We start from the raw sequence: 20,894 nt of genomic DNA, 5'->3' as shown, positions 1-20,894 counted from the left end.
GACTTTTCTTTCTTATTTTCTGTGTACCTATTTGATCAAAAGAAAACTAATTTCAGAAGTAAAAATTGGTAGAAAATAAATAATGTAGCTCTGGAGAAGATCATGGAATTTATCTAGAGAACTTCATCCTCTTTGTTCAGATTACAAAACTAAGAGTAAGGAGAGAACATCGTGTTTAATATGATATTTTAGCACAGATTCTGACCTTGCTTCTTGGATTATCAGGATGCAGATCTGAATTTGTACAGTCTCTCTTAACATGTTGTGGTTTCTGTTGCCTTGACTGTGACTTTTGATTGTTTGATATTTATCACAGTTCTATAGAATAAGCTTAATCCCTGGTCCTTACCCTAAAAGGTCTGCTTACATAGATTACAGTCAGTCCTTTCCTGTTCTCTGTTGCTAAAATTGTGGTAAAATGTACATAACATAACATTTACCATTTTAATCATTTAAATGTACAATTTAGTGACATTAAGCTTACTCACAATATTATACAACAATCACTGGCATCCTTTCCAGAACTTTTCATAATCTCTAGTCTGTTTTAAGTATGCCAAAACATAATGTAAATCTTCTGTGGCACATGGTATTTTGTATGTTTACATACTCAATATACTTTTTTTCTTAATTAGTATAACTTACAACTGTAAGGTAAGGCTAATATTAAGTTTTAAGAAGATAAAGAAAAAACAGATACTCATTTATTTTCAACTGATCTTATTACAGTTATATGTATTTTTAATTACATATTTATGTATCAATATCCTATTTTCTACCTTGGATTACTTCATTTATTTATTTATTTTTTCTTATTTTGAGACAGAGGCGCTCTGTGTTGCCCAGGCTGGAGTGTAGTGGTGTGATCTCAACTCACTGCAACCTCTCACTTCTGGGCTCAAGCGATCCTCCCGCCTCAGCCTCCAAAGTAGCTGGGATCGCAGGCATGCACCACCACTCCCAGCTAATTTTTGTATTTTTAGTAAAGGCAGGGTTTCGCCATGTTGGCCAGGCTGGTCTTGAACTCCTGGCCTTAAGTGATGTGCCCGCTTCAGCCTCCCAAAGTGCTGAGATTACAGGCATAGGTCACCATGCCCGGCCCTTGGCTTACTTTAGAAAAGTACAGTCTCTTTACTGCCCGTTAACCCTAACAATCCCTGTGAGACAGTCAGTGCATGGACGGTGATAGGCAATGAGAGGGAATAATAAGCATGAGCTTTGGAGATTAACAGACCTGTTTAAAACTCTACCTCTATGAACTTGTGTGGCTTTGGTCAAGTTACATAACTTTTCTGAGCCTCATTTTTTTTCAACAGTAAAATGGGGCTGTAGTTCAGTTTGTGAGGATTAATAGAATATATGTGTGTGAAAAGGGTAGCATAGCATAGTATCTGGCACAGATACTTTTTTACAATGCTTTTTCCATTATGTATACAGAAAAACTGAGACATAAACATGAATGTATTCCTACACATTCATGGGTACAGGATGGATCCAGAATTCTTGTGATAATAGTTTGAAATCAAGTTTGTTCCACCCATAAATGTTGAGCAGCCTCAGGAATTTTTTTCCCAGAAGTTCATTTTAACTTTGAATTTAAGTCACATTGATAATAAGAAAATGTCTTTTCCCCTCCAGGTATTCCTCTGGTTGGTAACTTAAGAACAAGGCTCCTTGCACTTCATGTCCTTGAAGCTGTGCTGCCAGCTTGTGAATCTGGTGTAGAAGATGATCAAATGGCCCAGGTTTTTATTTTTAAAGTTATTAGAAGATGTTTTCCATATTTGCAAAATGATTCACCCAAATCTGTACTTAACAGTCTCTTCAGTTGTAAATATGTCTTTTATTCAATAGCATAACGTTTACGTTTAGGACTGCTTTCTTTGTTATTTCACCCCCAAGGAGAGAGCAAAAAATAAGTTATGGGGTGTGAGAAGTAGAGGGATAGAGAATACTCTGCAAGCTCAGAAGGAAAGAAAAATCTGGAATTTCTTACTAGGTTTGGACCTCTATAGGAGGAAATATGTGAGAGTGTTTGTCCTAACTAGAGGTCTAAATAGTAAGGCAAAATGGGACCCACTTTCTTATGAGTTAATATTTCTTTTTTTTTTGAGATGGAGTCTTGCTCTATCGCCCAGCCTGGAGTGGGTGCAGTGGCACCATCTCAGCTCACTTCAGCCTCCGCCTCCTGGGTTCAAGTGATTCTCCTGCCTCAGCCTCCAAGTAGCTGGGACTACAGGCACATGCTACCATGCCTGGCTAATTTTTGTATTTTTAGTAGAGATGGGATTTCACCATGTTGGCCTGGCTGGTCTCAAACTCCCAACCTCAGGCGATCCACCCGCCTCAGCTTCCCAAAGTGCTTGGGATTACAGGCGTGAGCCACTGTGCCTGGCTTTAATGGGTTACTACTTCTAAAAAGTGATATTTAACTTATAACCACTAAAAGTAGCTGTTGAATACTGGTATAATCAAACTTCGCATGTGACTTAATATTACAGTTAACATGATACAGCTTTTCTAAAAATACTTAAAGTACTTTTTACAAATTTTATCCTTTTTTCTTCAATAAAATAGATTGTTGAGCGCTTATTTTCCCTTCTATCCGATTGTATGTGGGAGACACCCATTGCTCAGGCCAAACATGCTATTCAGATAAAGGAAAAAGAACAACAAATAAAACTACAGGTAATTGGTTTTTCCTAAAAGGTGTTTCTCAACAGCATAAGTGAATATTCTGTCATTTGTCTCTGAATGCCTGTTCCTCTAAGGCACCTTGTTCTATCATTTATTCCATCTCCTCTCTCAGTATTCTGTCTCCCTCTCCACTGATTCCCTCCCCTCAGCTTATAACCATGCTTAACTCATTTCTCCTCTCCTGAATCACATTTTTATCTGTGAAGCCTTCTTTGTCTTCTCCCTTGTCCTGCACTACTAAGCTTCTTAGAAGAGTAATCTGCATGTTTCAGTCACTTTGTTTCAGTCACTTTCTTCTTCTTATCTCTTCAACCCGACCATTTATCTTCTATCAAAATGCAAAATTAAACAACAAAATAAGTGTTTGTTGCTAAATATAGTGTATCCTTTTTTTTTTCCACTTCTTACTTTACTTCTGGAAACTCTAGCCTTCTGTTATTTTTAAAGCGCTTTCTCCTGGATCTCTTTATATTCTCTGCCAATCCTGATTCCTTTTGAAAGCAACTCTTTTTTGGTGCCACTTTTACCTTGCCTTCATCCCAAAATGTTGGTGTCCCACAGAGTTTGATCCTTAGCTTTTCCAGCAGTCTCATCCATATCCAAAGCAGGGGACCAATCAAAGCATGTTGATGCTTTGATTTATGGTTTTAAAAAATCACTCTGCAGTGTCTTCCAAACTTAAATGCTAGCCTGGGTGTCTCCCCCTCAAACCCTTCCCCCCGCCCCTTTTTTTGTCCCATTTCTGATCGAAAGCACCACCATTCACCTAGTTTCCCAAACCCAAGTTCCTGGGAATTTTAGATTATCCTAATGTCCCCATGCATGTAGTCACTAGCCTCCATTGATTTATAGCTTGTGAATTCATCTCTCCATTTAACTTAATTCCTATCTTGGTTTTTATGATTCCACACTTTTCCTGGTTCTCCTTCTACTTTGATGGAATGAGCTGTTCTCATTTTCCTTTATAAGTTCTTCTTCTTCTATTCAATTTACGTGTTGGATTAATCCCCATTCCTTCTCAAAGACACCTTATTCAGACTCATATGCCCATTTCTTATTCAGACTCATTAATCCCCATTTCTTCTCAAAGAAATGTTATTCAGACTCATTTAAGACTTGATTCCCAAGTTTTAAATTCAAGTTCTGGCATTTCTCCTGAATTCTACACTTATATCCCCATCTTCTACTAGTCTTATCACTTAAATGTCTAATAGGCATCTCATACTCAGTATGTCAAAAATGGCGCCCTTAGTTTAATCACATTCCGTTTCTTCCCCCAGGCTTTCCCGTCCTCCTAGTGAGTTACTCAAGTGAAAAACCTAGGAGTCATCTTGATTCCTCACCCCCATTTCTCCATCCATACAATCTCTAGATTCTGTTGGCTTGTCTTTAAAATGTAACTTGAATTTGCCTACCTCCTCATCTCTTCTGTCATCACCCTATTCCTAGCCATTATCGTCTCTGGCCTGAACTATGCAGTAACCTCCTAACTGTTCTCTCTGCTTCCATTGTTATGCCCTAAAGTCCATTCTCTACACAGGGTCCAGAATGATCTTTTAAAATTGTAAATCAGAGCATGGTGGTCCCCTGCTTAAAATACTCCAATGGTTTCTCATCATTCTTGGGATAATATCTAGGGTTCTTTGTCGTCTCCCCTTTGCTCACTATAGTCTAAGCAACTTGCCTTCTTCTTCTTGTATTTCTTGAATACAGTAATCCTGCTCATTCCTTAGGGCTTTAAACTGGCTATTACCTCTAGATGTTTCTTAGAAATTTCTTGTCATTCAGGTCTCAATTATTGCATCCTCAGAGAGTCCTTCCCTAATCAATCTAGAGAGTTGCCACACACTGTTTGTCATGTCACCTGCTTTAATTTCAACATATCACTTAATCTTTGTATGATCTTATTTATTTATTTTTTTCTCTCTCTTCCAAAATAAGTTCTATGAGAGCAGAGACCTAATACCCTGCTGAATATGGAGGACCTGATAGGATACCTGGCAGAGAATAGATGCTTAATAAATGCACATTGAATGAATGAATTCAGGCCCTCACAATTTTTTTTTTTTTTTTGAGACAGAGTCTTGCTCTGTCACCCAGGCTGGAGTGCAGTGGCACGATCTCGGCTCACTGCAACCTCTACCTTCTGGGTTCAAGTGATTCTTCTGTCTTAGCCTCCTGAGTAGCTAGGATTACAGGTATCCACTACCACACTTGACTAATTTTTGTATTTTTAGTAGAGACAGAGTTTCACCTTATTGACCAGGCTGATCTCAAACTCCTGACCTTGTGCTCTTTCCGCTTTTGCCTCTCGAAGTGCTGGGATTACAGGCGTGAGCCACCACACCGGGCCCCCTTACGATTTCTTACCTGAACTTGCAGCTGATTAGTCAGTCTCTCTGCCTTCATCCTATATACCCTTGGTAAAATGATATTTATAAAGCACAGATGTGATCAGAGATCTCCTATATACATCATTCTGTATGGGCTTCCCTAATGTCAGTAGAGTAAAATTCAAACAAGGACACACAAGGTTTTCCATGATTTGATTTCTTCTTCTCTCTCTGGACTTGTTTTCAGCCAGTTTCGTCTTCCAGTCATTACATACTGCTTGTCTTTAAATCACTGAACTCTGTTGTACCTCTCTGCCTTGGAACATGCTGTACACACTGCCTCTTAAAATGCCTCTCTCCTTTGACCAGCTGCTTACTGCCTTCTCATCATTCAGGACTCAACTTAGAAGTCACCTCCTTTTGAACATTACCTTGTCCTTCTCAAGCGTGGTTAGACACACTTTTATGTTTCTACTATACCTATTATGTAATTTTGGTTATTCTCCCACTGTAATACTAGCATTATGTATTTGTCTTCTGTCCACTAGTGACCTTAAGCTCTTTATGGGAAGGGACCATGCTCTATTTATCATTGTGTTCCTGTAGGCCTGCACAGTAACTGATTCATAGTAGATACATAATAAATATTTGTGGAATAAAACCAAGGAGCCTCAGAATGTATCTTACCTGAGATGTGGGTTACTCCAAAATACTGACCCAGCTTCTTTTCTGGTAGAAGCAGGGCGAGTTGGAAGAAGAAGATGAGAATCTTCCTATCCAAGAAGTATCCTTTGACCCAGAGAAAGCTCAGTGTTGCCTAGTGGAGAACGGACAGATTTTAACTCATGGCAGTGGAGGGAAAGGATATGGATTGGCATCTACAGGAGTAACTTCTGGGTGCTATCAGTGGAAGGTATGTAGAAAATCTAAGTAATTTTTAGCATTTTGTCTTTTAGTCCTTTTTTCCCCCAGGTTCTTATAATAAATGTGTAGAAAGACTGAAAAAAAAAATCATGATATGTAAATGTTCTATTATTATGTAAGATAATATAAATGGAAACCAAGTGAAGGATATACAGGAACTCTGTGCTATTTTCGTAACCCTTATAATTCTAAAGTTATCTCAAAAAAATTTTTTTTTGTTTTTGTTTGTTTGTTTGTTTGTTTGTTTGAGACGGAGTCTGGCTCTGTCACCCAGGCTGGAGTGCAGTGGCCGGATCTCAGCTCACTGCAAGCTCCACCTCCCAGGTTTACGCCATTCTCCTGCCTCAGCCTCCCGAGTAGCTGAGACTACAGGCGCCCGCCACCTCGCCCGGCTAGTTTTTTGTATTCTTTAGTAGAGACGATGTTTCACCATGTTAGCCAGGATGGTCTCGATCTCCTGACCTCGTGATCCGCCCGTCTCGGCCTCCCAAAGTGCTGGGATTATAGGCCTGAGCCACCGCGCCCGCCCAAAAAATTTTTTTAATGGATGTTTAAAATCATGCTGTAGCCCTCCCATAAGGAGTCACACAGAACACATTTTCCTCTACCAATGAAAATGAAGCAACGTGTGTGATGTTTTTGTCTAGGAAAGCCCGTTAGAGATTCAGTGCCCACAGTTTTTATAGGGAACTGTTCATATTGGTGCCCTCTGCCTGACATGTACTAAAATTTTAGATTCCCAGAAGGAAAGCTAGTATTTAGCATAAACCATATTGTTCGTACAATCTAGATACAATAAGCCAGCCTGTATCAGTTGGGTAAAATTTTTATCAGTATAGGGGACTGTTTACCAGTCAAGTTCCCCCATGCCAGCCCAAGGGCCAACATTGCAAGCAGGCATTTCTAAGGATAGTAGTCTCTGTTGTGTTAACTCCTCCTTTTGCACAGTCTACTCCTTTATCTCTTGGGCATGGTGTATATACAGTAAAACTATCAATAGGACCCCATGCAGCAGGATAAGACAGACCAGTAATATTGACTTCGCTTATGCCTTTTAAGGGTCCTAGACTTAGCCAGTTACAACAGATCTCATTAACCAACAGATCTATCTTAAAAAGCCATGTGGCTTCATTCTTAAGCTTTTGTCTTAACTTTTAAAATGTAGATTAGGCATCATTTTAGCACAGGACAACTCTGGCCAGTCCAGGACTGAGGTATTATCATGATAAGGTGCACACACAAGAAATATAATCCCTTAGGGCATATGTGTTGTCCTTGGAAACAAAGAGTTTATAATTATTAGGGCATCTCTAATCAGAACATATAATAGGCAGCACAGGTTAACATGACACCAATGTCACCTGCCCCCATAGGGCCTCCCACTCTGTGCTCCCAGTTCAGTCTGAATAATTAAGTTGAGTCTTGGTTTCAGAGGGACCGTCTGAAAGCAGTCAGTTTTAAAGGATTTTGTTTTCTGTGACATCATTCCTATCTCAAGAGTGTGGATGACATCTCGAGGTGTTCTGTGGAAATTGTGGGAACTGGAGCCACCCACTGTTGTCTTTTGACAGACTTGATAAATTTGATGAGAAGCTCAGCAGTCAGTTTGAATTTAAAGTGCTCACAGCAGCTTTTAAGACAAAATAGTTTTGTTTTCTTTTGTTTGTTTTTGTTGAGATGGAGTCTCACTCTGTCGTCCAGGCTGGAGTGCAGTGGTGGTCTGATCTTGGCTCACTGCAACCTCCGCCTCCCGGGTTCAAGCGATTCTCCTGCCTCAGCCTCCCAAGTAGCTGGGACTGCAGGCACCTGCCACCACGCCTGGCTAATTTTTTGTATTTTTAGTACAGACAGGGTTTTGCCATGTTGGCCAGGCTGATCTCAAACTCCTGACCTTGGCTTCCGAAAGTGCTGAGATTACAGGTGTGAGCCACCACACCTGGCCCAATAGATTTTTTTTCCCCCTAGAAGATAGAGAACTTTTAGGAACAGTTCTGAAAAACAGATCATTAATGCCCTCCCTACTCCTCCATATTTTCCCAAGTCTTGAGTTTTTGTTTTTTCTCTGTATGAAATTGAGTGTCCCATTTAGTAATTACAACTTTAAATTTTTTAATTTTTAAACATCATTTTTAATTTTTATTTAGACCTTTTGTCCAGAAGGATTGGATGCAAGAAGAAGAGTTTTCATACAAAAACATTTGCATATACAACTTAACCAGAAAGGTTAGGAATTGGCCAGGACAAAATTTCAGTTACAGTTTATTTTTTTCAAAATAGGTTTATAAAACTTTCTGCGTCTTTCATCCTAATCATTTATCCAGTGAGCAGTCTGGAAAAGATGAGTTTCTTTCTGGAAACAGTTTTATTTAATAAACTGCCTTATTGGTATGTGTTATCAGGAGAAAAGTGAGGGATGCAGAGTCAAATGATCAGTCCCTTGTTGCAGACTGCAACTATTCTAGAAAGCTTAACATGTTGGGATGTCACCTAGGGGGTGTTGAGAGTACAATCTCTTAAAGAGTGGATGGAAGTATATTGCTCCCAGAAAACAAGCTCTTTTCATGGATACCTGCAAGAGACCTGGACAGTCCAGCCAGCATCCAAGATGTTTTTCAGACTTTGTGGCCCCACAGAGGGGGAGTGTTCCAAATCCACAACAGTCCCAGATATTGAGTTGTGTTCATTCAGCTCGTGCCTGCTTTTAGCTGAGCACAACTCACTTTGGGTTGAAATAACCTAGAGCACACAGTGTCAGGTTTTAGCTTAGAGTCAGGTCCAGGCAATTAGAATGTGTGAGTTCAGGATTCCAAGCCATCAGCTTTTTGGGGCAGCAGTTAAATCTAGATGGAGCCAGTTATGGGGGCATGTGCCTGTAGTACCAGTACTTGGAAGGCAGAGGCTGGAGGATTGCTTGAGCCCAGGATTTTGAAGCCACTGTGAGCTCTTGTTTACACCACTGCATGCCAGCTTGAGTAACAGAAGGAGACCCCATCTCTTAAAAACAAAAACAAACCCTAGATGGTGTAGGACCTGACAATAGTGTTTTAAGTCCAGCCTTGTAAACAAGGCTTTTCTAAGCTCTGTTTGCTTGTCAATCTTGGAGTCCAAATTGACCCACTCAAAAATATGTACCTAGGCTAGAAAGTCATCAGCCTGTAAGTGTTAGACATATGATTTTATAAGAACTCATTGGCCACTGAATGTTTTTTAAAACTAAAAGCACATCTCTATATCTCCATCTAGAGCTTGCCTCTCTTTTATTTTATCTCCATTTTCCCAGAGGCTCCAATAGGAAAAAATCATAGCAAAAACCCACCAGTTATAGACACTTGTTTTGTTTCTAAAATAGAGTTTAAATTCCAATCCACCCACCGGTGACAAAAAAGCAAGTAAGTTATGTCCCACTAATATGTTTTTCTTTTGGAGCTTTCTCTGATCAGGATGATACTTTAGCACTTACGAAGTTACAAGTTTGTAACATTTTGCATCTTAATTTTTTTTTTTTTTTTTTTTGAGACAGAGTCTAGCTCTGTCACCCAGGCTGGAGTGTAGTGGCACAAGCTCGACTCCCTGCAACCTCCACCTCCCAGTTTCAAGGGATTCTCCTGCCTCAGCCTCCCCAATAGGTGAGACTGGAGGCCCGTATCACCATGCCTCGCTAATTTTTGTGTTTTTAGTAGAGATGAGGTTCCACCGTGTTGGCCAGGCTGGACTCGAACTCCTGACCTCAAGTGATCCGCCCCCCTCGGCCTCCCAAAGTGCTGAGATAACAGGCGTGAGCCACTGTGCCCAGCCTTTGCATCTTTTTTTTTTTAAATCATACTTCCAGATGTAGTCGCCACAAAACAAAGCTGTTTTTAAAAGTTTTCTTCCTCTCTTCTCACATCTTAAGTTTACTCAAACCTCTAGCAATCAATTTAGCATTTACAAGGTCCATTGTGGCAGGGGGAGAACCTGCTGTAGCAGTAGCAGCAGCCCAGCTTAAGAAAATAGCTGGAGTAGTTCCTTTTTATTCTTGTTTGTTTGTTTGTTTTTGTATATTTTGTAGAGATGGGGTTCTTGCTGTCTTGCCCAAGGTAGTCTCAAACTCCTGGCCTCAAGTAGTCCTCCCTCCTTAGCCTCCCAAAGTGCTGAGATTGCAGGTGTGAGCCACTGCACCCACACTCAAAGCTGTCAGGGATTTTTGAACCCTTTCCCCTCCCACTGGAGGAGAGAGCAACTACAAGCTAATTTTTCTACTCTGGTTCATCTAAAGCCCACTTGTGGGAATATTGGGGCCCTTTCTCTTCAGGAAAGAAGTTGTTCCTGGAAGAAAGAACAGCACAGTTTCTACCTGAGCTGCTCTTTTTTCCTAACTTTAGCTAGCAAGACCAAGAGCATCCGGGGTAGCAAACCAACTCTCTTGTGGTTGGATTTATCTTAAAAATTGATAGGTAACTTTTCCCCTTCACAACAGATAGCAGCTCACCTTCTGTTTCACACTATGTGTAACTACATAGCCACCTAGGTACCAGAGTTTTATCTTTTCCTTTCGTCTCTTTCTTTTTCCCCAGCAATATTTAACTATATTCTAGTGCATCAGGGTTGTTCTAGTGAATCTCATTGCTGCCACTGCTAAGTCATGAGTCCCCAAGACCACCCTCACATTCAGAGATTCACTAGAAGGACTTGTCAGACTCCACATGTTGATACACTCATGACGGAGACTTGCTGTAATGCTGCAGTAAGGATATACCCAGATAATAAGGGAAGGACACAGGTGAGGTATGGAAGAATCCATGTATAGGCTTCCTTCTGTTCTCTCCCTCCCATGAGCACAAGTGCACAAGCTTTCCCCAGCAAGAAAAATAACGTGTGTGATGTTTCTAGAGAACCCCATTAGAGATTGAGAACCCAAGGTTTTTAATGGGGGCTGGTCACGTAGACACCTTCAACCTGACATGTACCAAAATTTCATACTCCCAAAAGGAGAGCAAGTATTCAGCATAGACCACATTGTTTGTTTAAATGTTCTAGGTTAGTGAGTCATGTTTGTCACTTAGGGGAAGTTTTTTTATTTTGTTTTTTTTTTTTAAATCAGTGTAAGAAACTTTACTAGTCAAATTCCCAGATACTAGCCAAAGACCAGTGTTACAAGCGTGACTTTTTGAAAATAGTAGTAGTCACACTAGGTGTAGTGGCTGATGCCTGTAAACCCAACACTTTGGGAGGCCGAGGTGGGAGGATTGCTTGAGGCCAGGAGTTCAAGACCAGACTGTGTAACAAGACCTCATCTCTACAAAAAATAACTAGCCAGGCATGATGGTGTACACCTGTAGTCCTAGTTACTCAGGAGACTGACGTAGGAGAATTGCTTGAGTCCAGGAATTTGAAACTTCAGTGAGCCATGATCACGCTACTATACTCCAGCCTGGGAAACAGAGTGAGATCCCATCTCTTTAGAAAATTAAAAACAAAACAAAACACCTAGTCTCAGGCTTGCCATATTAACTCTTTTTCTAAACCAAAGTATATGCAAGAGAGTAGTTAAAATCTATATATAAAGAGTTAAAATTTTTCGTTAATTTCTGGACTAAACATACTTCCTCAGCTTCATTATTAAATTGTAAGTTAGAATTGCTTATTTTAAATACTGTAGATATTCAAAGGTTATTCTAAGTATTCTGCAAGATAAAGAATAAGTTTGTTTTAAAATCTTTCTAAATTGATGCGATTATTTTCATGTTATTTTCACTTATGCTGAAAAGAACATGTTTCCATAAATGCATTAGTATTATTTATAAACATATTCTCAGTATTGGTTAATGCAGTTAATAGTATATAAATATATTTTTTGAGTATTAATGAATATCCCACTTTTATTTTAGTTTTATATTGTGAAGGAAAACAGAGGGAATGAAGGCACCTGTGTTGGAGTTTCTCGCTGGCCAGTACATGACTTTAACCACCGCACTACCTCGGATATGTGGCTCTATAGGGCCTACAGTGGTAACCTCTATCACAATGGAGAACAGACTCTCACATTGTCCAGCTTTACTCAAGGAGATTTCATTACCTGTGTGTTAGATATGGAAGCCAGGACCATTTCTTTTGGGAAAAATGGAGAGGTACCGACACCCATTCGCAAGCATTACATTTTTCTTGTTTCTATTTATAGTCAACTTGGTTATTTAAGTGCCATTTATTCAATTTATAGATTATCTACTCATCTCTCCTTTCTCTCTAATACTTTCTGGTTCTTAAAATATTTATTAACAATAAACAGAAGATAGTTAAATGCCAATAAGATTTTTCAAACAGATGAACACATTATGATAACTTATTATATGTAGAATTTTCTTGGTTAGCAAGGTTAATTGAGAATTTGATCTAGTAACTTTTGTTCTGTCTCGTAAAAGCTTTCAGTTCTAATGTGGTTAGATACTATCAATTTAAACAATTTCTATTTCCTTTTTCTTTTCCTCACCACTGCCACACTGTAGGAACCCAAATTAGCTTTTGAAGATGTGGATGCAGCAGAGTTGTACCCATGTGTGATGTTCTATAGTAGCAATCCAGGGGAAAAGGTAATGAAGTCTCAAACCTTTATTTAAGAATATTTGTTACTTTATTGTTTAGCATCAGATGGAGTTTATAAATATAATAAGGTATTTCTTCTGCCATTAAAAGTACCTGACTTAGGTAATCCATTCTTCTAGAAGAAGGTTACTTTCAGAAATTGACTTTATGGTGTATTAATATTAAGACACTATTTCACGTTCTGGCAATTTGAATATAGTGAGTCAACTTTCAAACATATGTGCAGTCACAAGAACTATAGGAACTAGTTTAGAGATAATCTAATTCATTGGCAATTATGGATATGAGAGAGAAATCTAGACATAATCTTAAATGTAATAAGATGCTATCAGCTGAATAATAGAAGTTCTAGTCATGATGAGGAAACTACCTTTCATGCAGCTGGGGGAATTTTCAGGTGTTGTAGATGGTGTGAATTTGAACTTCATGACAACAGTATTAATAGGATACCCTCCATTGTAAACTTTCTTTTTCACCTCATCTAAAACCCAGGCAGAGAAAAACTGTGATCTCCCTGTGCTGGTGGGTGGATTTTTTTTTTCCCTACTCCATCCTTTCACTTGCGGATGCATAGTACAGCTTAAGTCAAGTCTCGAGAATTTCTAACCATTATGTGGTAGAAAGCTTTCAAGTTATATCATGTGTAATATTTCCATAATGAAATTGCTGGACCTGGTAAATTCTAACAAAAAAAATTACCTTTTCTGTGTTTTTAAAAATACATATTTTTAATGTCAAGGAATTATAATTTAAGGCTGGCTGGGAACTGTTTCTTAGACAGCCAGGCAACCAAAACTGAACTGGAGATGAAGTAAAGATGCAGCCCAGTGCCTGGTATCATCCATTGCCCTATGTAGGTTTGCAGCCCAAAGTAGTTTATGTCATGTTCTGGTTCAAATTTTCATGTTATTTTCACTTATGCTGAAAAGAACATGTTTCCTTAAATGCATTAGTATTATTTATAAACATATTCTCAGTATTGGTTAATGCAGTTAACCAATGATGGCCTGGTGCTTTCTGCCGTCTGTGAACCTTGAAAAGATTCATTCAGCCTTAGACTATGTATCAATCAATTTATTCTGTCTAGAAGGCATTTTTGATAAATTTTAGAACCTTTGAGAAACAATACTAACAGTCGTTAACTTTTTTTTAACATTTACAGTGTGACTGGCACTGTACTAATAGGCACTTTATGTGCATAATCTCATTTAATCTTTAACTGTAGGAGACAGATGCTATTATTAGTGTCAGTTTTTAAATGAAAAGCTAAGACTTAGAATGATTAAATAATTTCCTAAGATTATACAAAGTTATTACTTGAAGCCAAGTGTTGCTGCTCTTTTAACTTCTGTGTCTTATTTGCAGTGTGTATCCAGATTGTGACTATTCCAAATGTTCAGATGTATGATTTTACTTTTGCACCCCTTGAACAATGTAAAATGTCCAGGACTCATTATTCTAGAGTCTTGAGGATGAGAAAGAGTATATCCTTAAGGCTTATTTTAGACTAAATTGAGTCAGTCACATAAGGCTTGGTCTCTATATTCATCTTTCAAATTGTCCTAGCATCTCTGGAATTCATGAGTTACAGGAAATTTAAACAGGGCAGCTTATTCCAGTGGACCATACTACTACTAACTTCAGTGTATCTGTAACATTTCCTTACTCTTTGGGGGCAAGTTGGTGTATAATTCACAAGTATGAAGAGACCAAATACTAGTTCAACATGGGATTCTACATGTTAGAATTTATAGTGTCTAAGAAGAACTATTAATAGCATATGTTTTCCACCCTCTTTACTTTTATATAGGTGAAAATTTGTGATATGCAGATGCGTGGCACACCCCGAGACTTACTTCCAGGAGACCCTATTTGTAGTCCAGTAGCAGCAGTGCTGGCTGAGGCCACTATTCAACTCATCCGTATCCTTCACCGAACAGACCGTTGGACTTACTGCATTAACAAAAAAATGATGGAAAGGCTGCACAAAATTAAGATATGTATTAAAGAGTCAGGTCAGAAGCTAAAGAAAAGCCGCTCGGTTCAGAGCCGAGAGGAAAATGAAATGAGAGAGGAGAAGGAGAGCAAAGAGGAAGAGAAAGGTAAACATACTAGGCATGGCCTCGCTGACCTCTCAGAGCTGCAGCTGAGGACTCTTTGCATAGAAGTGTGGCCTGTGCTGGCTGTGATAGGAGGAGTTGATGCTGGTCTTAGAGTTGGAGGTCGGTGTGTTCACAAGCAAACTGGGCGCCATGCCACGCTGCTGGGAGTGGTCAAAGAGGGCAGCACGTCTGCCAAGGTCCAATGGGATGAAGCAGAAATTACTATCAGGTATGATCTGTTGAGTTACACTTTTAGCAAACGAGTATATAATGGTGAAATAGACCATTGCCTGTCGACAGTGAGTAATTACGTATTTTAGGTGAGCTGCCAGTTAACTTTTAAAAATATTTCTCGTGCAACTAGGTGTTTGTACTGTAATTTCTTAAAGGAGAATTTCCTAAACCCATGTTCTTTGAAATACTAGTGGGTTTTAAAAATACATAGTCGTTTTGTTTTGTTTTGTTTTGGGGAAAAAATGGTAAGCTCATTAGTTTATATGTTTAAGTGGGATTCTTCTTCAAATTTTTCATTTGGTTTTTTGCATTTTGATCATTTCCGTTACACACTGGCATAGTAAAAAGCCAGCCAGCTAATCTGTTCATTGCATTTTGTGGTTGCAAGGCTCTGAATATTGGATATGAACGTTTGATGGACTGAAATTAGGCTTTGCATTATCAGTAATTTTAAGTATTCTTACTTTTTGTAAAACCCCTTATTTCTGTCCCCTTAATGCAAACATTTTGAATAGATGTGAAAATTACATTTACTTGACTCAAACAGGGTATTTAAAAGCATTTGGGTGTGTTTGCATTCAGAGAGGATTTGTGCAAAGTACAAATTTCGTATGTTTACAAGGAAATGCAGGGTGAGCATCCCAAATCCAAAAATTTGAAATCCAAAATGCTCCAGTGGGTATTTCCATTGAGCATCATGTTGGTGCTCAGAAAGTTTCGGGTTTTCACTCGAAGGAGATGCTCACTGGGGCATTTCAGATTTTGGATTTTTGGATTTGGGATGCTCAGCTGGTAAGTACAATGTAAATATTCCAGAATTTGGGGAAAAAAATTCTGAAATCCAGAACACTTCTGATCCCATGCATTTTGGATAAGGGATACTCATCTTGTCAAGTATCTTCTTTGATAAGGAGGACTCATTTATCTAATGACTCTACATAATTGTATCATTTGAAAATATGGATTTATCGGTGATATTATATAACTGTTCATTACACTGCCCAATGTGATTCCTGTAAAGTTACATGTTGATATGACATAGAACAATATCTTTTTAAATTTTATTTTATTTTATTATTTATCTTTTTGAGATGGAGTCTCGCTCTGTTGCCCAGGCTGGAGGGCAATGGCACAATCTTGGCTCAGTGCAACTTCCGCCTCCCGGGTTCAAGCAATTCTCCCACCTCAGTCTTCCGAGTAGCTGGGATTACAGGCACCTGCCATCATGCCCAGCTAGTTTTTGTATTTTTGTAGAGATGGAGTTTCACCATGTTGCCCAGGTTGGTCTTGAACTCCTGACCTCAAGTGATCCATCTGCCCTGGCCTCCCAAAGTGCTGAGATTACAGGCATGAGCCACTGAGCCTGGGCAGAACAATATCTAAAACAGTGGTTCTTTGTGGTTTGGGAGTGGTACTGTTTCAGAATTTAGTGAACGCTATGGATCATCTTAGCCAAAAAATACATATACGTAAACTTTACACACAATTTCAGGGGTTAATGGACTCTACCTTCCTCTCCATTCTACCAAGCTAAGAAACCAATGACAACTTTACAGAGTGACATGGAAGTGTCTACCTTTCCTCTCATTCTTTGCCTTGTTTCAGAGAGGATTTATGATGCCTTGTTAAGATGCATACAGTAGGCAGGGCTTGCTGGCTTAATCCCAGCACTTTGGGAGGCAGAGGCAGGTGGATCACCTGAGGTCAGGAGTTTGAGATCAGCCTGGCCAATGTGGCGAAACCTTCTTTATACTAAAAATACAGAAAATTAGCCAGGCCTGGTGGCATGCGCTTCTAATACCAGCCACTCAGGAAGCTGAGGCAGGAGAATCTCTTGAACTTGGTAGACAGAGGTTGCAGTGAGCCGAGATCATGCCACTACGCTCCAGCGTGGGTGACAGAACGAGACTCCATCTCCAAAAAAAAAAAAAAAAAAAAAAAGATGCATACAATATAGCAAAATAAGTAAATTAATAAATTAAAACAAGAAAAATGAGCCTAGAGGAAAATGTGATTAGGAAGGTAACATAGAACCAAGATTTTAGGTTAGAACAACAAAACTTTTTTTTTTTTTTTTTTTTTTTTTTTTTTTTTTTTTTTTTTTTGGAGACGGAGTCTCACGCTGTTGCCCAGGCTGGAGTGCAGTGGCGCGATCTCGGCTCACTGCAAGCTCCGCCTCCCGGGTTCCCGCCATTCTCCTGCCTCAGCCTCCTGAGTAGCTGGGACTACAGGCGCCCGCCACCGCGCCCGGCTAATTTTTTGTATTTTTAGTAGAGACGGGGTTTCACTGTGGTCTCGATCTCCTGACCTTGTGATCCGCCCGCCTCGGCCTCCCAAAGTGCTGGGATTACAGGCTTGAGCCACCGCGCCCGGCCAGAACAACAAAACTTTATACTAGCAAAAGCTTTTTATTACATTTTGTATAATTATATCATTCTTAAACTTCAGGAAATTCTTGCCAATATCAGGAAATATGTAATTATATTTTGGCTTAAACTATAGAGACATTAATTGAGACTACAAAGTAAACTTTTTTATGAAATGAAGTCCTCTCTGAAATAAGTTACAAATAACCGTTTATAAACTAGATTTATTATACAAATTTTCTGAATAGCTTACATCAAATTCTATCCGACAAACCTCCTGTTTTTGTAAGTAAAGGTGTACAGCCACACCCATTTGTTTAGTTATATCAGTGGCTGCTCTTGCACTATGATGGCAGGGTTGAGTGGTTGTAGCTGAGACTGTGTGCCCTGCAGAGTCGAAAATATTTCCTCTCTGGCCCCTTACGGAAAGTTTGCTAACTCTTGACATACGTTATATATTAATGAATATTCTTATTTGAAAGCACATGCACATCTCATTGCTTCTGCATTTAGCATCACATCTCCCCATTTTCTCATAGTAGACTCATTTTTCTCTGTGTTTGTAATGATTTCTCTAGTTTGTGTAAATTATTCTCTGTATTGTGTACATGATGCACCTTATTTTGTCTACTTTATTTTCTGTACCTTCCTCCTGTCTTTCCCTCACTTGCTTCTTCCTGTGTCATTCTGATCTTTATTAAAGCTTCCCAACTTTTTGGTCGCCTAGTGATACTCCATTGTATAATCTGGAACCCTGTGAACCATTGCCGTTTGATGTGGCGCGATTCCGAGGCCTGACGGCTTCTGTGCTGCTGGACCTAACATATCTGACTGGCATTCACGAAGACATGGGGAAACAGAGCACCAAGCGCCATGAGAAGAAACACCGACATGAATCTGAGGAGAAAGGGGATGTTGAGCAGAAACCTGAGAGTGAATCCAATTTAGATATGCGAACAGGCCTAACATCTGATGATGTCAAAAGTCAGGGTACCACAAGCTCCAAATCAGAAAATGAAATCGCTTCATTTTCTTTAGATCCAACACTGCCAAGTGTGGAATCCCAACATCAAATAACAGAAGGGAAAAGAAAAAATCATGAACATATGTCCAAAAACCATGACGTAGCCCAGTCAGAAATCAGAGCAGTCCAGCTGTCATATCTTTACCTCGGTGCTATGAAATCACTTAGTGCCCTTCTTGGCTGTAGTAAATATGCTGAGCTGTTGCTGATACCAAAAGTTCTGGCTGAAAACGGCCACAACTCAGACTGTGCAAGTTCTCCAGTTGTTCATGAAGACGTGGAGATGCGAGCAGCCCTGCAGTTCTTGATGCGACACATGGTGAAGCGAGCAGTCATGCGGTCACCCATAAAGAGAGCATTGGGATTAGCTGATCTCGAACGAGCTCAAGCCATGATCTATAAATTAGTGGTTCATGGGCTTTTGGAAGACCAGTTTGGGGGCAAAATTAAGCAAGGTATGTTATCTGATTTTTTTTTTTTTTTTTTTGCTTTTGTGCTGTTTAGATTATGTTCATAATTGTCAGAAGTGATACATTCTGAAAGTGATTTGTAAAAAAAATCTTTGGTCAAAGCAATTTTCACATCACTTTTTCTTTAAGGAAAACAGTTCTTTTTTGTTATTTTTATATTAGTAATCTTCTGTCTATAATTTTGCTATTTTAAACCTGTACCACTGTTAGGACACAGCAATTATTACTACATTTTGTAAAACAAAATTTAATTCATACCAAAAAATGTATTTATTGATCTGACTCAAAATACATAGTATTCTGGCAAGCGCAGTGGCTCACGCCTATAATCCCAGCACTTTGGGAGGCCGAGGCGGGCAGATCACTTGACGCCAGGAGTGCCTGGACAACATGGCGAAACCCTGTCTCTACTAAAAATACAAAAATTAACCGGGCATAGTGGCGCGTGCCTTTAATCCCAGCTACTCAGGAAGCTGAGGCAGTAGAATCTCTTGAACCCGGGAGGCAGAGTTACAGTGAGCCAAGATTGTGCCACTGCACTCAAGCCTGGGCGGCTGAGCGAGACCCTGTCTCAAAAAACAAACAAAAGCGAAATAAAATACATGGTATTCTGATATCTTCTCAGAGACATTTTAAAGGAAATTTTAAAGTCTCTACTTTCATAGACTGCATATTGCATGTTAAAAAAAAAAGCCCCTGTTTTATCTTGTATCCTCACATTTGGGGAGAATGTGAATTGATAAATAAAAATGAGATTCATTCAGTAAATGTTTATTGAGTGCCTACTATGTGTTGGGTACTTTCTTAGGTTCTGGAGAGGCAGCAGTTAAAACAAAGTCCCTTGCCTTCATGGAGTTTATATTGTTCTTCCTTCTCTCCCTTCTTCTTTCCCTTTTTGCTCATTCCTTTTCTTCTTGACTTAGCTTAGACAGTAAGTAGAGAGAGAGAGAGAGAGAGAGAGAGATACATGGTGTACATAAGTAGGAATGTGAAGATCATGATGATTGTGAAGTAGTGTGGCTTTTTATCAAACTTAATAGAATTACTTGTCTTTGTAGCAACTCATATTTTAGTTATGTTTATTTGTAGGCTTCCTTAACAGATTAAAACATACGTATATATGTATAAATACTTTGTAAACTTTTAGACATGTTAACTAAGTGGGTTTGTTAATGAAATTGTCCTTTTTAAAATGTGAAGTTTCTATCTAGGTTTTTGCTCTTCTTGTATTTATATGCCTTTATCTTTGCCTATTTGTAGATTAAAGATAGGCATCAAAATGAAAGTGTGAAGGAAACACAGTTTTAATGATTGGATACCTTAGAGAACCTCTTGTCAGATCTTACAACCAAAAGTGAGACTTTTTTTGTTTTTAAGAGAACCCTCTTCTCTAAAAACAGAAATGTATAATTACAAGGGCTCATTACAATACTGCCTGTAGAGTCTGGAACTAATGAGTACAATAGTGAATACAAAGATGTATATATGTAAGAATATTTTTTTCTGTCAGTCTTTCATAGAAATTGATGCTTGTGAAATATATTTAGAAACTTTTAAATTAAAAAGGTAGAAGTTTTTTATTCCCACTGTTATTTTTGAAAAAACAAATCCTTACTACTTTCTTAACCTTTATTTTGGTTTCTAGAGATTGATCAACAAGCCGAAGAAAGTGACCCTGCCCAGCAGGCACAGACACCGGTTACTACTAGCCCATCAGCCTCAAGCACGACCTCCTTTATGAGCAGCTCTCTGGAGGACACCACAACTGCCACCACTCCAGTCACTGACACAGAAACAGTGCCTGCATCCGAGTCCCCTGGAGTGATGCCTCTTAGTCTTCTCAGGTAGAGAAGTTGATCTTTAATGTCTGCCATACTGATGCCTGTGTTTCTGAAGGCACAGTTGTCCTCTTATGAATAGTATGCCCAGCTGAATCTTGGTGTTCTAGAGCTAGAAAGAACCTAAGAGATCATATAGTCAAGCTCATTTTACTGAAGTTGGAAATGTCCCTCAGAAGTTTAATAACTTACCCAAAATCTCACAGCCAATTAGTGGTGATCCCAGGTCTAATCAACTGTGGTGCTGACCAGCAAATACTCTAACATTCTCTCTCTTACCATGATCTTTTTTTTTCCCCTAAGTTTTTAAGTATTTTTTTTTCCTCA

The 20,894-nt window shown here is 39.1% G+C and overlaps 1 protein-coding gene across 18 annotated transcripts in view; it reads left to right on the top strand.

Annotated features, from left to right (window-relative positions):
- The window catches only part of HERC1 (HECT and RLD domain containing E3 ubiquitin protein ligase family member 1), a 224,297-nt gene that overhangs the window by 143,389 nt on the left and 60,014 nt on the right, over window positions 1-20,894 (top strand). For 10 of the 18 annotated variants that reach the window (XR_012415025.1, XM_073995967.1, XM_065548019.1 and 7 more), the window contains 8 exons: window positions 1,639-1,745; window positions 2,578-2,688; window positions 5,767-5,943; window positions 11,822-12,061; window positions 12,437-12,520; window positions 14,344-14,864; window positions 17,939-18,714; window positions 20,375-20,573. Coding sequence is in view for 17 of the 18 variants with exons in the window: in XM_073995967.1 (XP_073852068.1) it covers window positions 1,639-1,745; window positions 2,578-2,688; window positions 5,767-5,943; window positions 11,822-12,061; window positions 12,437-12,520; window positions 14,344-14,864; window positions 17,939-18,714; window positions 20,375-20,573 (2,215 nt within the window). In the remaining variant the exon portion in view is untranslated. The remainder of the gene's footprint in view (window positions 1-1,638; window positions 1,746-2,577; window positions 2,689-5,766; window positions 5,944-11,821; window positions 12,062-12,436; window positions 12,521-14,343; window positions 14,865-17,938; window positions 18,715-20,374; window positions 20,574-20,894) is intronic. The other 8 variants (XM_073995971.1, XM_065548022.1, XM_073995975.1 and 5 more) reach the window with 3 other exon arrangements.

This window comes from Macaca fascicularis, chromosome 7 (assembly GCF_037993035.2).
Source record: "Macaca fascicularis isolate 582-1 chromosome 7, T2T-MFA8v1.1".
Classification (NCBI taxonomy): domain Eukaryota; kingdom Metazoa; phylum Chordata; class Mammalia; order Primates; family Cercopithecidae; genus Macaca; species Macaca fascicularis.
This window is presented reverse-complemented; position numbering and strand designations above follow the sequence as displayed.